The 13,903-nt window shown below is 37.9% G+C and overlaps 1 protein-coding gene and 1 pseudogene across 1 annotated transcript in view; both read left to right on the top strand.

Moving 5' to 3' along the window:
* Positions 1 to 404: 404 nt before the first annotated feature.
* Positions 405 to 13,903, top strand: part of FASTKD1 (FAST kinase domains 1) — a gene marked incomplete at its 5' end in the record, with an annotated part of 43,214 nt that continues 29,715 nt past the window's right edge. Inside the window, 2 exons of the mRNA XM_021703063.1 lie at positions 405 to 763; positions 2,502 to 2,567. Of these exons, the coding sequence (XP_021558738.1) occupies positions 405 to 763; positions 2,502 to 2,567 (425 nt within the window). The remainder of the gene's footprint in view (positions 764 to 2,501; positions 2,568 to 13,903) is intronic.
* LOC110591983 lies at positions 5,007 to 6,853 on the top strand (annotated as a pseudogene).

The following is a 13,903-nucleotide window of genomic DNA, read 5'->3' as shown; positions in this document are numbered from 1 at the left end:
AGATCGAACCCCACATCAGGCTCCCTGCTCAGTGGGGAGTCTGCTTCTCCCTCTTCCTCGGCCTGTCTACCCCCCACCCACCCCTGCTTGTGTACTCTCTCTCTGAAATAAATAAAATCTTAAAAAAAAAAAAGAACAAAGTCTCTAGTTAATGCAGAAAAAGCTTATTACTTTAATTTGAATTTTGGAACTCATTTGTTATTAATAATATTAGCATAACCATGTTAAACCAATCCTTTTACAGAAGCTGCATGTTGGAATGAATGGGATTTGGAGTTATAATGGAAGCAAAATACGTGAAGGAAAAATAGTTACCTTTTTATCAGTATACTGCACCTGACTACTAGTTGCAAATGGTTTTCATTACCTAAGAAAATTTGTGATGTAAATGAAAAATTACCTTTCTTTTAGACTCATTGTTTGTAAATATGTTTCGCCTAAGAGCTATTTGTCCATTCTCCTGGAGAGTGTTTCAATTGCGAACCTGCAGCTGTAAACCACTAATTAGCCAGATGATTACGTGTACAGATGAAGAGCAAGTATTTGATCTTATTGAAAAAAACAAAGCCATACTTTCAGAAAAGCAAGTGGAATGTGCATTTAATATACTTTGGCAGTTTCAAAAGCAGAAGACCAGCTTTTTAAAAAATGTTGAATGTATCAGAGACCATCCCCAATTTCTTACTCTTCATAATTTAGCTACAAGTCAAATGGAATTCATGAATGATGATACCCTGGTGAATGTCTTGTACATCACACAACAGTAAGTAATGTATTTTTAGATTTTATAGAAATGATTGTAGTTTATTTTTATATCTTAATTTTCTAAAAATCTCTTTAAAATGAAAAACTGCGGTTTTTTTCTGTAAATAGTTTTCCTGATCATCTAATATTTTTAAGATGTTTAGAGGATATTCATTGTATATGTATATCAAATATCCTGTTTTGCAACCTAAATATACACAATTTTTATTTGTTAATCATAATTCAGTAAAGCTGGGAAAGCATAAAAAAAAAAAAAGAAATTTTATGTTGTTTGCAAGGGAATCCAGCCTGCAGAAGAACTGGATTTTCTGAATAAAGTATCTAGCAGATATATAAGAGAAAAATAACACACAAAAGTTGCAATAAGTCTGTTTCTTTGTCTCATTGATGGAAAAACAGCAGTTTTCTCACATGATTATCCAGCCTGTATATCAGTATACATTTGCTTTCTCAGTGGTCATGTTAACTTGGAAAATGATGAATAAGACAAAATTAAACAAGTCTTTTTTGCAGGACTCTTCAGACCCTTTAATATGTTAATATATATTATAAATATCTATGCAAGGTCAGGTTCCAGCTTACCAAAACATTGTGTTAAATACCTCATCAGACTCATTTCTGTTAGGCAGATGGAGAAATGCTGCTTGGTGATGATTTGTCTAAAAACTATATTTCTATGTTTCCCTTCTAAGTCATATTTTAATAATGGAAGGATTTCAAGAATAAAATATAATTTTGTTTTCAAGTTTTAAAAACAACATGTAGTTCAATTTTGCTTCATGGCTCAACCTGAAAGTCTTTGATTTTTAGGAGACAAACTGATATAGCCTTAACAATATAAAGATGTTGAAATTGGTTAAAAAGAGATTTTTATACATACAAAATACAGTATATGTGTTTTAGTTATATAGAAAGTATTCATTGTTAATGAAGATATACTGGAAGAGGGACTCTTATGTGCTCTGGTGGTACAATATATATCAAAAACTATAAAAATACCCTGGATCCAATAATTTTGCTTCTAGGATTTATCCTAAAAAAGTAATCAGAGATACATATAAAGGTTATTGTACATTGATATTCATCTCAACATTTTTTATAATATTGAAAAACTAAAATTCTAGAAGTAGTTGTGTGTTTAAATGATATTATATTCACGTAAGGGAATAGTGTACGATGTTTAAAAATTGTTGTGAACAATATGTCTTGGGCAAATGTCCATAATATAATGTTAACTTATTGAAAAAGGCAGAATATAAAAGTGTAAAAGAAATATGTGTATTTCATATGTGTGTAGAAAAGATAACTGGAATGAAATGTTCCAAACTAATGATGGTGGTTATTTATTAGTACAGATACCTATAAATGATTTTTAGTACCCTGTTCAAGTTTTTCTTTATTTTACAAACTCTCTCCTATAAAAATATTTTTGTAATCAGAGCAAATTAATATATATTATGTGTACTTATAATATGTATCATTAAACATTTTCATTGTTCAGTGGAAGGCATTGAGCAGATAAAAGAATGAGAGAGGCATGGGATAAAATGTAGATGTTTATTATATTGTATCAAGGAAACAGAATACTGAAAAAGGAATGGACCAGAAATAAGGACTGTGTAAGAGTACGATAACTTGAAGTTCACTTTTGCATTATAATTCTTACTTGCATAATTGTTTTTAATAATTTAAAAGTGTTTATGTATGGAAAATGATTTTCTCTTGGTTTTATTGAGGTGTGCTACTGAGGTCCATGACCTGGTTGCAGCGCTAGTTACAGAAGCATGGAGAAGACTGGAAAGGCAAGTACTCTGGGTTCATCATCTTAGATCACAGTTACCCTATTGAAGGTTAGCTCAGTGAAATCTTGTAGAGAAAGAATGGGGAGCTGCTGCCTACCTATCAAGCTTCACTGAAAAAAAAAAATGTGAACTCATTTAGGTTGAGGATTTTTTGATTGTGTAAAGGAAAATAATAAGGAATGTGTATTTTCCTTAAGAGAGAAAGAAAACTTGAATATTTTCTCTTTAAGAGTGGGAACAGTGTGCTTTTGCACATATATAATTAATCAAAATATAAGTAAGGTGCAGTAACAGCTATTTGGCTTTTTGGATCTTCTTTTCTGAAAGATTCTACTTCAGAAAGAAAAGATTCAAGGTGCTTGGTTGACTTAATTGGTAGAACATGAGATTCTTGATCTTGGCATTGTGAGTTCGAGCCTATAGTGGGGGTAGAGTTCACTTAAAAAAGTTAAAAAAAAAAAAAAAGAAAAGATTCTCTGAGTGATAGTTGAGAAAAGGAGACACCAGTTTACTAGAAAGGGAAACTATTTAACATTGTTTAGCAGCATTTGTAGGTACTTATTCATCACTTCTTTATGGAGAGGCAATGAACATAACTCTTAGGTGAAGTTTTCAAGTCTACTGCTGTGAATACGATCAGATCTCTTTCCTGTACATAGCTATATTTGTAGCATGTTGCCATAATCAGTAATCACCTAGAAAAATGTAAAATTTGTTCAGGGTGTTCTTATGAGCATAGAGAAGTCTATTTTTTTTTTTTTTTTTAGAGATTTTATTTATTTATTTGAAAGAGAGAGAGAGATCACAAGTAGGCAGATAGGCAGGCAGAGGGAGAGGGAGAAGCAGGCTTCCCGCTGAGCACAGAGCCCGATGTGGGGCTCAATCCCACGACGCTGGGATCATGAGCAGACCCTCAACCGACTGAGCCACCCAGGCGCCCCTAGAGAAGTCTATTCTATAAATAAAGAACTATATTATTTATACTTTATAAGAATATGTGAGAAACTCCATTTATAAAAAAAAGGGAGATAATAACAGACCTTATTTTGGAAAATGTTTAGCTATTTCTGAAAATTTTGAACTTTTTAACATAGGGATTCAGCATAGCCTGTATCCATTATTAGTGGAGTATAACAAATGTTAGTGAAGAAAGGGAAAATCAAAGTGGGAAAGAGAAAGGAGGATTTAAAAAAGAACAGAGAGGTGGTTCAAGATGGTGGCATAGGAAGACCCTACTCACTCTACCAAGGACACACCAAATCTACAGATACCTATGGAACAACTGTCTCTGAAAAAGACCTGAGGACTAGCTGAACAACTCCTCCAAAACAAATGATCCAAGGCCACCTCGAGATAGGTGGGAGAGGCAGAGACATGGTCTCACCAAGAACCCTACTCCCGACTCAGTGACTCACAAGAGGGAGGAATCTAACAAATATGGAGTGGATCCCTGAGGAGTGAGGAGTTTGAGCCCCACATCAGGAACCCCAACTCTTGGGACCTGTACCAGAGAGATGAGCTCTCAAAATTGGCTTTGAAAACCAATGGGGCTTACATCAAGGAAACCCAAGGGTTGTAGGAAACTGGGACTCTGCTTTTAAAGTATTCACACACAGACTTACTTGTCCTGGGACCCAGCACGAAAGTAGCAGTTTGGAGGTGCCTAGGCCATATGTGAGGGATTCACTGGGTAAGCTTAAAGTGCCTGTCAGAGGGACAGGTGTCTGTTGGAACCCTCTCTGTGGCCAGAGGCACTGGTGGGCACTATTTCTGCACTCTTCCACCTTGCTAGCACCAGCACTGGCAGGTGCCATTTTTGCACTCTCTCTCTACCTTGTAAAAGTTGTTTGCCCTGCCTTTGTGCTCCTCTGTGGCTCTGCCCCACCAAACCTGTTGGGCCAGCTTCCCCTGGCCCAGTGCCCCTTGCAGCCCCACACTGCGAAAGCTGGTAGGCAGCTTTGCCTTGGCCTGGTGCTCCTCCTTGGCCCTGCCAAAGCTGGCAAGTATGGCAGTCCATAGAAGGAATGCCCTTTGAACACCTGCCTCTGATGTCCAGGGAGGCTTGTGTTTCTGGGACCCATGGGACTGAACCAGTCAGAGTTTTTGGCAGGCTAATACCCACAAAGCACTACACAGATAGCAGACTGAAATATCCCAGTCTTTCTGTGACCACTCCTTCAAGACCGAAGAGATAGATGTTTTGCCTAATACATAGGAACAGACACTGAAAGTCAAGGAAGAAAGAAAACAAAGGAATATGTTCTAAATGAAAGAAGATAAAACCCCTGAAAAAAACCTTAATGAAACAGATAAGTAACTTACCTGATAAAGAGTTCAAAATAATGGTCATAAAGATGCTTACTGGTCTCAGGAGAAGAATGGATAAACACAAAAATTAAAGAAAGAGATGGAAAACATAAGAAAGTACAAACAGAAGTCATGGAACTGAAGAATGTAATAACTAAACTGAAAGACACACTACAGAAGTTCAACAGCAGACTAGAGGAACCAGAAGAATGGATTAGTGACTGGGACCAGGGGACTCAAACAGAACAGCAAGAAAAAAAAAAGTGGAGTTACCTTATGGGGGCTATGGGACATCAAGTGAATAATGTTCTCATAATAGGTCTCCCAGAAGGAGAAGAGAGAGAAAGGGATAGAAAGCTTATTTGAAGAAATATTAGCTGAAAACTTCACTAATCTGGGGAAGGAAACAGACGTTTAGATCTAGGAATCCCAGAGAGTTCCAAATAAGATGAACCCAAAGAGATTCACACCAAGACACATTATAATTAAAACGTCAAAAGTTAAAGAGAATCTTAAAGATTTTATTTTTTTTATTTATTCATGAGAGACAGAGAGAGAGACAGGGGCAGAGGGAGAAGCAGGCTCCCCGCGGAGCAGGGAGCCCGATGCGGGACTCGATCCCAGGACCCTGGGATCATGACCTGAGCCGAAGGCAGATGCTTAACCGACTGAGCCACCCAGGCATCCCAAAAGTTAAAGAGAATCTTAATAGCAAGAGAAAAACAGCTTTTTATGTATTGTTACGTACAAAGGACCCCCCCCCCACCGCCAAGACTCTTACCAGGTTTTTCAGCAGAAACTTCGCAGGCCAGAAGGGAGTCACATGATATATTTAAAGTGCTGAAAGCAAAAAAACTTCCAACCGAAAATATTCTACCTGAGAAGATTATCGTTTAGAATTGAAGGAGAGAAAGTTTTCCCGACAAGCAAAAACTGAACAAGTTCACCAGTACTAAACTAGACTTATAAGACATGTTAAAGGTACTTTAAGCTGAAAAGAAAGGCCAATTGGTAGCAAGAGAATATATGAAAGTAAAAATCTCTCTGGTAAAGGTAAATATATATATTAAGGGTAGTGGACTAATCACTTACAAAGTTAGCATGAAGGTTAGAAGATAAAAGTAGTAAAAATAAGTATAACTACAACAGTTAGTTAAGGGATATACAAAATGTAAAGATGTAAAATGTGACATCCAAAACATAAAATGTGGGAAGGGAAGTAAAAATGTAGAGTTTTAGAGTACATTCAGACTTAACTTGCTATCAACTTAAAATACACTGGTATATGTATAGGCTAATATATGTAAGCCTCATGGAAACCACAGAACAAACATGTATGGTAGATATACAAAAGATCATGAAAATGGAATGTAAACATAACACCAAAGAAAGACATTAAGCCATAAAGGAAGAGAGCAAGAGTTAAAAGGAGCAGAGAAGAACTACAAAACAGCCAGGAAACGTAACAAAATGACAGTAGATACCCATCTATAGTTATTTTAAACATAAATGGACTGATGCCCACTTCTGGCTCTGTGGCTTCAGCATGGTTGCTTTAGGTGTCCCGAGGCTGCACAGTAGTGTGGTGGCTCAGGTGGGCAGCCAGTGACAATTCCAGTGAGTGCCAGTCTGGGGAGAACTGGGGGACCAGAAGCTGGGCTGAATCCTCACCGGACTGTTTTTCTCCACCCAGACGGGGCCTGGCTGCCAACCCTTCTGGCTAAGGGCCCCTTACAGAGTTCCCAAACTGGTCTTACACAGATGGCTGCCCTGCACTCCAGTGAAAGGCTAGCTTCAAAGAAAAGCCCAAAGGGAGAAGTTTGCAAGATGAGTTATATTGCTGTCAGAGGAAATGGATGCTAGATTACAGGCATGGCAGCTAGGCAGCAGGAGAAGTTGCAGAAAGGAGAAAGGAAGCAGAAAAAAATGCCCTTAAACCTGAAGGGGCTCTACTGCAGAACGCACTACCAAGTCAATAAAAAGCAATTCCTGTCTCCTTTCCCCAGCCTCTCTCTGGCTTTCTTTTCCATCACCTACATGCCTCATCCTAGCCAGAAAAGAGCCTTCATATTCCCCATCTGTCTTCAGAGCACAAGATCACTGCTTAGAGGGGTTGGCTCAGTGCCCTCATCCCTGGCTCCATTCCAGTTCAGCAGAATCTTGCTCTGGGATACTTACCCCTTTCGCAGCCCATAAGGCTGGCCCAACTATGAACAGTAACTGCTCTGTGAAGGTGAAGAAGGGGCAGCAGTTTTCCTGGTTTTAGCTAAGGATTTAAGCCTTTAATAGCCCATACACAACTCAGGCTGAGTGTGGTTATTCATTTAATGAAAAGGGCAACCCCTCCCCCCATAAATGGACTAAATTCTTCAATCAAAAGATATAGAGTGGCTGAAAGGATAAAAAAAAGCAAGACCCATCTATATGCTGCCTATAAGAGGCTCCCCTCAGATGTAGCGACACATACAGGTTAAAAGTGAAGAGATGGAAAAAGTTGTTCCATGCAAATGGAAACCAAAAGTAAGCTGGGGTAGCTACACTTATATCAGACAAAATAGACTTAAAACAGACTGTAATAAAAGGAAAAGATGGGCATCACATGATGATAAAGGGCTCAATCTAGCAAGAAGATACATTTGCAAATATTTGTGCACCCAACATAGGAACACCTAAAAGTATAAAGCAATATTAACAGACTTAAAGAGAGAAATTAACAGCAATCCAGTGTTAATAAGGGCTTTTAATATCCCACTTACATCAATGAATAGATCATCCATACAGAAATAATAAGGAAACATCAGCCTTAAAATACATCAGACCAGATGGATTTAGATATATGCGGAACATTCTACCTAAAAGCAGCAGAATACACGTTCTTCTCAAGTGCATGTGGAATATTCTCTAGGATAGATAATATGTTTGGCTATAAAACAAATCTCAAGAAATTTTAGAAGATTGAAACCCTATCAAGCATCTTTTCAGACCACAATGATATGACAGTGGAAATCAATCACAAAAAACTGGAAAAATTACAAATATGTGGAGATTTAACAACATGCCACCAGACAACCAATGGATCAATTAAGAAATTGAAGGAGAAATAAAAAAATGAATAAATGAAAATGAAAATATAGTTTTCCAAAATTTGCAGCAAAAGCAATTCTTTTTTATTTAAAGATTTTATTTATTTATTTGACAGAGAGAGACAGCGAGAGAGGGAACACAAGCAGGGGAAGTGGGAGAGGAGAAGCAGACTTCCCGCTGAGCAGGGGGCCCAATGCGGGGCTTGATCCCAGGACCCTGGGATCATGACCTGAGCCGAAGGCAGACACTTAATGACTGAGCCACCCAGGCGCCCAGCAAAAGCAATTCTAATAGGGAAGTTCATAGTGATAGAGACCTACTTTAAGAAACAAGTAAACTCTGAAATAATCTAACTTTATACCTAAAGGAACTAGAAAACAGAGCAAATGAAGCGCAAAGGTAGTAGAAGGAAGGAAATGACAAAGGTCAGAGAAGAAATAAATGACATAGAGACTAAAGAGGGGTGCCTGGGTGGCTCAGTCAGTTAAGTGACTCTTGGTTTCAGCTCAGGTCATGATCTCAGGGTTGTGAGATTGAGCCCCGAGTCAGACTCTGCTCTCAGCATGGAGTCTGCTTGAGAGATTCTTTCCCTCTCCCTCCTTCTCTGCCCCTCCCCCCATTTGTGCCTGTGTGTGCTCTCTCTCAAATAAAACAAAATAGGAAATAGAAAAGATTGATGAGGGGCACCTGGGTGGCTTAGGTGGTTAAACATCTGCCTTTGGCTCAGGTCATGATCTTGGTGTCCTGGGATAGAGCCCCACATTGGGCTCCCCGCTCAGTGGGGAGTCTCCCTCTCCTCCTGCACCCCCCCACCCGGTCTGCTTGTGCTCTCTCTTTCTCAAATAAAAAAGGAAAAGATCAATGAAACTAAGCTGGTTCTTTGAAAAAGTAAACAATTGATAAACCTTTAGCTATTTACTAAGAAAGAAAGAGAGCTTAAATAAATGAAATCAGAAATGAAAGAGGGAACATTATAACTGATACCAAAATAATACAAAGGCTAATAAGAGGCTGTGATGAACAATTATATGCCAACAAATTGGACAACTTAGAAGAAATGGATAAATTCCTAGAAACAGTCTTCCGAGACTAAATCATGAAGAAATAGTCTGAATAGACCAATTACTAGCAAGGAGATTGAATCAATAATCAAAACACTCCCAACAAACAAAAGTCCAGGAGCAGACAGCTTCAGTGGTGAATTCTACCAAACATTCAAAGAAGATTTAATTCCTATTCTTCTCAAACTCTCCCAAAAATTTGAAGAGGAGGGAACACTTCCAATCTCATTTTACAAGGCCAGCATTACTCTGATACCAAAAGCAGACAAGGACACCATAAAAATGAAAATTACAAGTCAGGGGCGCCTGGGTGGCTCAGTCGTTAAGCGGCTGCCTTCGGCTCAGGTCATGATCCCAGGGTCCTGGGATCGAGTCCCACATTGGGCTCCCTGCTCAGCGGGAAGCCTGCTTCTCCCTCTCTCACTCTCCCTGCTTGTGTTCCTGCTCTTGCTGTCTCTGTCTCTGTCAAATAAATAAATAAAATCTTTAAAAAAAAAAAAAGAAAATTACAAGTCAGTGTCCCTGAGGAACATAGATGTAAAAATCCTGAACAAAATATTAGGAAGCCAAATTCAATAATACATTAAAAAGATTTGTGGTTCAACATCCACAAATCAATCAACGTGATATAGCACATTAACAAAATGGAGGATAAAAATTACATGAACCTCTCAATAGATGCAGAAAAAGCATTTGACACAATTCAACATCCATTTATGATAAAAAAAAAAAAAAGCTCTCAATAAAGTAGGTAGAGAGGAATGCCCCTCATCATAATAAAGGCCATAAATGACATACCCACAGCTAAGATCATGCTCAGTGATGAAAAGCCCAACATTTTTCCTCATGGTCATGAGCAAGACAAAGATGCTCACTGTTACCACTTTTATTCAATACAGTATTGCAAATCCTAGCCAGAGCAATTAGACAAGAAAAAGAAATAAAAGGCACCCAAATTGGAAAGGAATAAGTAAAGCTGTCACCATTTGCAGGTGACATGAAAAAATATTTTTCTATATATAAAACCCTAAAGACTCCACCAAAAGCCTGTGAGAACTAATAAAGTAATTCAGTGAAGTTACAGGATACAAAATCAATATAAAAAAATCTGTTGTGCTTTTGTACACTAACAAACAGAAGTAGAAGGACAATCCCATTGTAAGAGAACAGTCCCACTTACAATTGTTTCAAAAACAATTAAATACCTAGGGATAAATTTAAACAATGAAGTGAAGACCTGTATACTGGAAATTAAGACATTGGTGAAAAAAATCGTAAGAGGACACAAAAAATTGGAAGATACTCCATGGTCATGGATTGGAAGAATTTATATTGTTAAAATGTCCATATTACCCAAAGCAACATACCGATTCAATGCAACTCTATCAAAATTCTAATGGGGTTTTTCACAGAATTGAACAAATAATTCTAAAATTTGTATGGAACCACAAATGATCCCTAATAGCCAAGCAATCTTTTTTTTTTTTTTTTAAGATTTATCTATTTATTTGAGAGAGTGAGCGAGCGAGCACAAGCAGGGGGGCGGCAGAGGGAGAGGGAGAAGCAGGCTCCCCGCTGATAAGAGAACCCGGTATGGGGCTCGATCCCAGGACCCTGGGATCCTGACGTGAGCTGAAGGCAGCTGCCCAACCGACTGAGCCACCCAGGTGCCCCAGCCAAAACAATCTTGAGAGCAAACAGGGGAGGCACCATTCTCCCTGATTTCAAACCACATTAGAAAGCTATAGTAATCAAACAGTATATTATTGGCATAAAAACAGACACATAGATCAATGAAACAGAATAGAAAACCAGGAAATAAACCTGTGCACATATGGTCAATTAACTTACGACAAAGGTGACAAGAATATACAATGGGGAAAGAATAGTCTCTTCAATAAATGGTGCTGGGAAAACTGAATAGCCACATGCAAAAGAATGAAACTGGACCACTGTCTTACACCATACACAAAAGTAAACTCAAAATGGAGTAAACCACTTGAATATAAGACCGGAAGGCATAAAACTCCTAGAAGAAAACAGGCAGTAAGCTCCTTGAGATTGCTCTTGGTGATATATATATATTTTTTTTTTGGATCTGACTCCAAGAGCAATGGCAACAAAAGCAAAATAAAGCAAGTAGACTACATTAAACTAAAATGCTTTTGCATAGTGAAGAAAATCATCGACAAAAAGGCAACCTACTGAATGGGAGAAGAACTTTGCAAATCATGTATCTGAATAGGGGTTAATATCCAAAATATATAGAGAACTCCTACAACTCAATAACAACAACAACAACAACGTGATTAATTAATTAATTAATATGGGTAGAGGACTTGAATAGATCTTTCTCCAGAGAAGACATACAGATGGTCAGTGGGCACACGAAAATATTCTCAACATCACTAATCATTGGAATTGCAAATCAAAACCACTATGAGGTATAATCTCACTACTGTCAGAATGGCCATTATAAAAAAGACAAGAAGTAACAAGTGTTGGTGAGGATTGGGGAAAAGGGGACCCTCTTGCACTATTGGTGGGAATATAAACAGTACAGTCACTATGGAAACCATTATGGAGTTACCACAAAAACAAAAAGTAAAATCACCATTGATCCAATAAGTTCACTTCTGGGTATTTATCCAAAGAAAATAAAAATACTAATCAAAAGAAATATGTTCATGGCAGCATTATTTATAATATTCAAGATATGGAAACAACCAAAGTGTCCATTGATGGATGAATGGATAAGGACGTGGTGTGTGTACATACATGAACACACATAATGGAATATTACTCAGCCATAAAAAAGAATGAAATCTTGGCATTTCTAAACACACGGATGGACCTTGTGGATATTAGGCCAAATGAAATAAATCAGACAAAGACAAATATGATTTCATTTATATATGGAAATCTAAAAGCAGATGAATGAACAAAACAAAACTTACAAATGCAGAGAATAGATTGGTGGTTGCCAGAGGGCAGGGGAGTTGGAGGTTGGGCAAAATAGAAGGTGGTGGGCAGGAGGTACAAACTTCCAGTCACAAATAAGTCATAGGGTTGCAATGAACAGCGTGGTGACCATAGTCAGTGATACTATGTTACATATTATGTAACTTTATATGATGACAAGAGGAAACTAGACTTATTGGGGTAATCATTTCACTGTATATAATTATCAATTCATCATGTTGTATACCTGAAACTCATGTAATGTTAAATGTCAATTATACCTCGATAAAATAAAATAAAAACCATGGAGGCTAAATAACATGTTACTAAACAATGAATTGATGAACCAAGAAGTCAAACAAGAAATCAAAAATTACATTGAAACAAATGAAAATAAAGAAACCAAGTTTCCGAAATCTTTGGGATGCAGCAAAAGTTCTAAGAGGCAGGTTTATAGTAATACAGGCTGACATCAAGAAACAAGAAAAATCTCAACGTAACCTTACACCTAAAGGAGTTAGAAGAACAAACAAAACCCCAGCTGAGCAAAAGGAAGGAAATAATGAAGATTAGAGCAAAAATAAATGATACAGAAACTAAAAATACACAATAGAAAGATCAATGAAACCAGGAGCTGGTTCTTTGAAAGACAACAAAATTGATAAACCTCTAGCCAGAGTTATCAGAGAGAACCCAAATAAACAAAATCACTAATGAAAGAGAAAAATAACAACCAACACCACAGGGGGCGCCTGGGTGACTCAGTCAGTTAAGCGTCCAACTCTTGATTTTTGGCTCAGGTCATGATATGGTTCTGGGATTGAGCCCTATGTCGGACTCTACGTTTAGCAGGGAGTCTGCTTAGGATTCTCTCTCTCCCTTTCCCTCTGCCCCTCCCACTGCTCATGCTCTCTATCTCTCTGTAAAATAAATAAAATCTTTAAAATAACAACCAACACCACAGAAATACGAACAACTGTAATAGAATATTATGAAAACTTATATGCCAACAAATTGGGCAACTTAGAAGAAATGGATAAATTCTTAGAAACATATAACCTAGGGCGCCTGGGTGGCTCAGTCGTTAAGCATCTGCCTTCAGCTCAGGTCATGATCCCAGGGTCCGGGGATCGAGTCCCACATCGGGCTCCCTGCTCGGCAGGAAGCCTGCTTCTCCCTCTCCCACTCCCCCTGCTTGTGTTCCTGCTCTCGCTATCTCTCTCTCTGTCAAATAAATAAATAAAATCTTTAAAAAAAAAAAAAAGAAAAAGAAACATATAACCTATTAAAACTAAAGCAGGAGGAAATAGAAAATTTGAACAGACTGATTACCAGCAATGAAACTGAATCAGTAATCAAAAAACCAAAAATCAGAAGTCCAGGACCAAATGACTTCACAGGCAAATTCTACTAAACATTTTTTTTTTTTAAGATTTTATTTGTTTGACAGAGACACAGCAAGAGAGGGAACACAAGCAGGGGGAGTGGGAGAGGGAGAAGCAGGCTTCCCGCTGAGCAGGGAGCCTGATGCGGGGCTCGATCCCAGGACCCTAGGATCATGACCTGAGCCGAAGGCACATGCTTAACGACTGAGCCACCCAGGTGCCCCTCTACTAAACATTAACTAAACAGAGTTAATACCTGTTCTTCTCAAACTATTCCAAAAAATAGAAGAGGAAGGAAAAGTTTGAAATTCATTCTGAGGCCAGTATCGATGCTGATACCAAAATCAGATGACACCACAAAAAAAGAGAACTACAGGCCAGTATTTCTCATGCATATAAATGCAAAAATCCTCAATGAAATATTATCGAACCAAATTCATAATATATTAAAAAAATCATACATCACGATCAAGTGGGATTTATTCCAGGGATGCAAGGGTGGTTTAATATTCACAAAATAATCAACGTGATACATCAT

The sequence above is a fragment of the Neomonachus schauinslandi genome, chromosome 3 (genome assembly GCF_002201575.2).
Source record: "Neomonachus schauinslandi chromosome 3, ASM220157v2, whole genome shotgun sequence".
Taxonomy (NCBI): Eukaryota; Metazoa; Chordata; class Mammalia; order Carnivora; family Phocidae; genus Neomonachus; species Neomonachus schauinslandi.
This window is presented reverse-complemented; position numbering and strand designations above follow the sequence as displayed.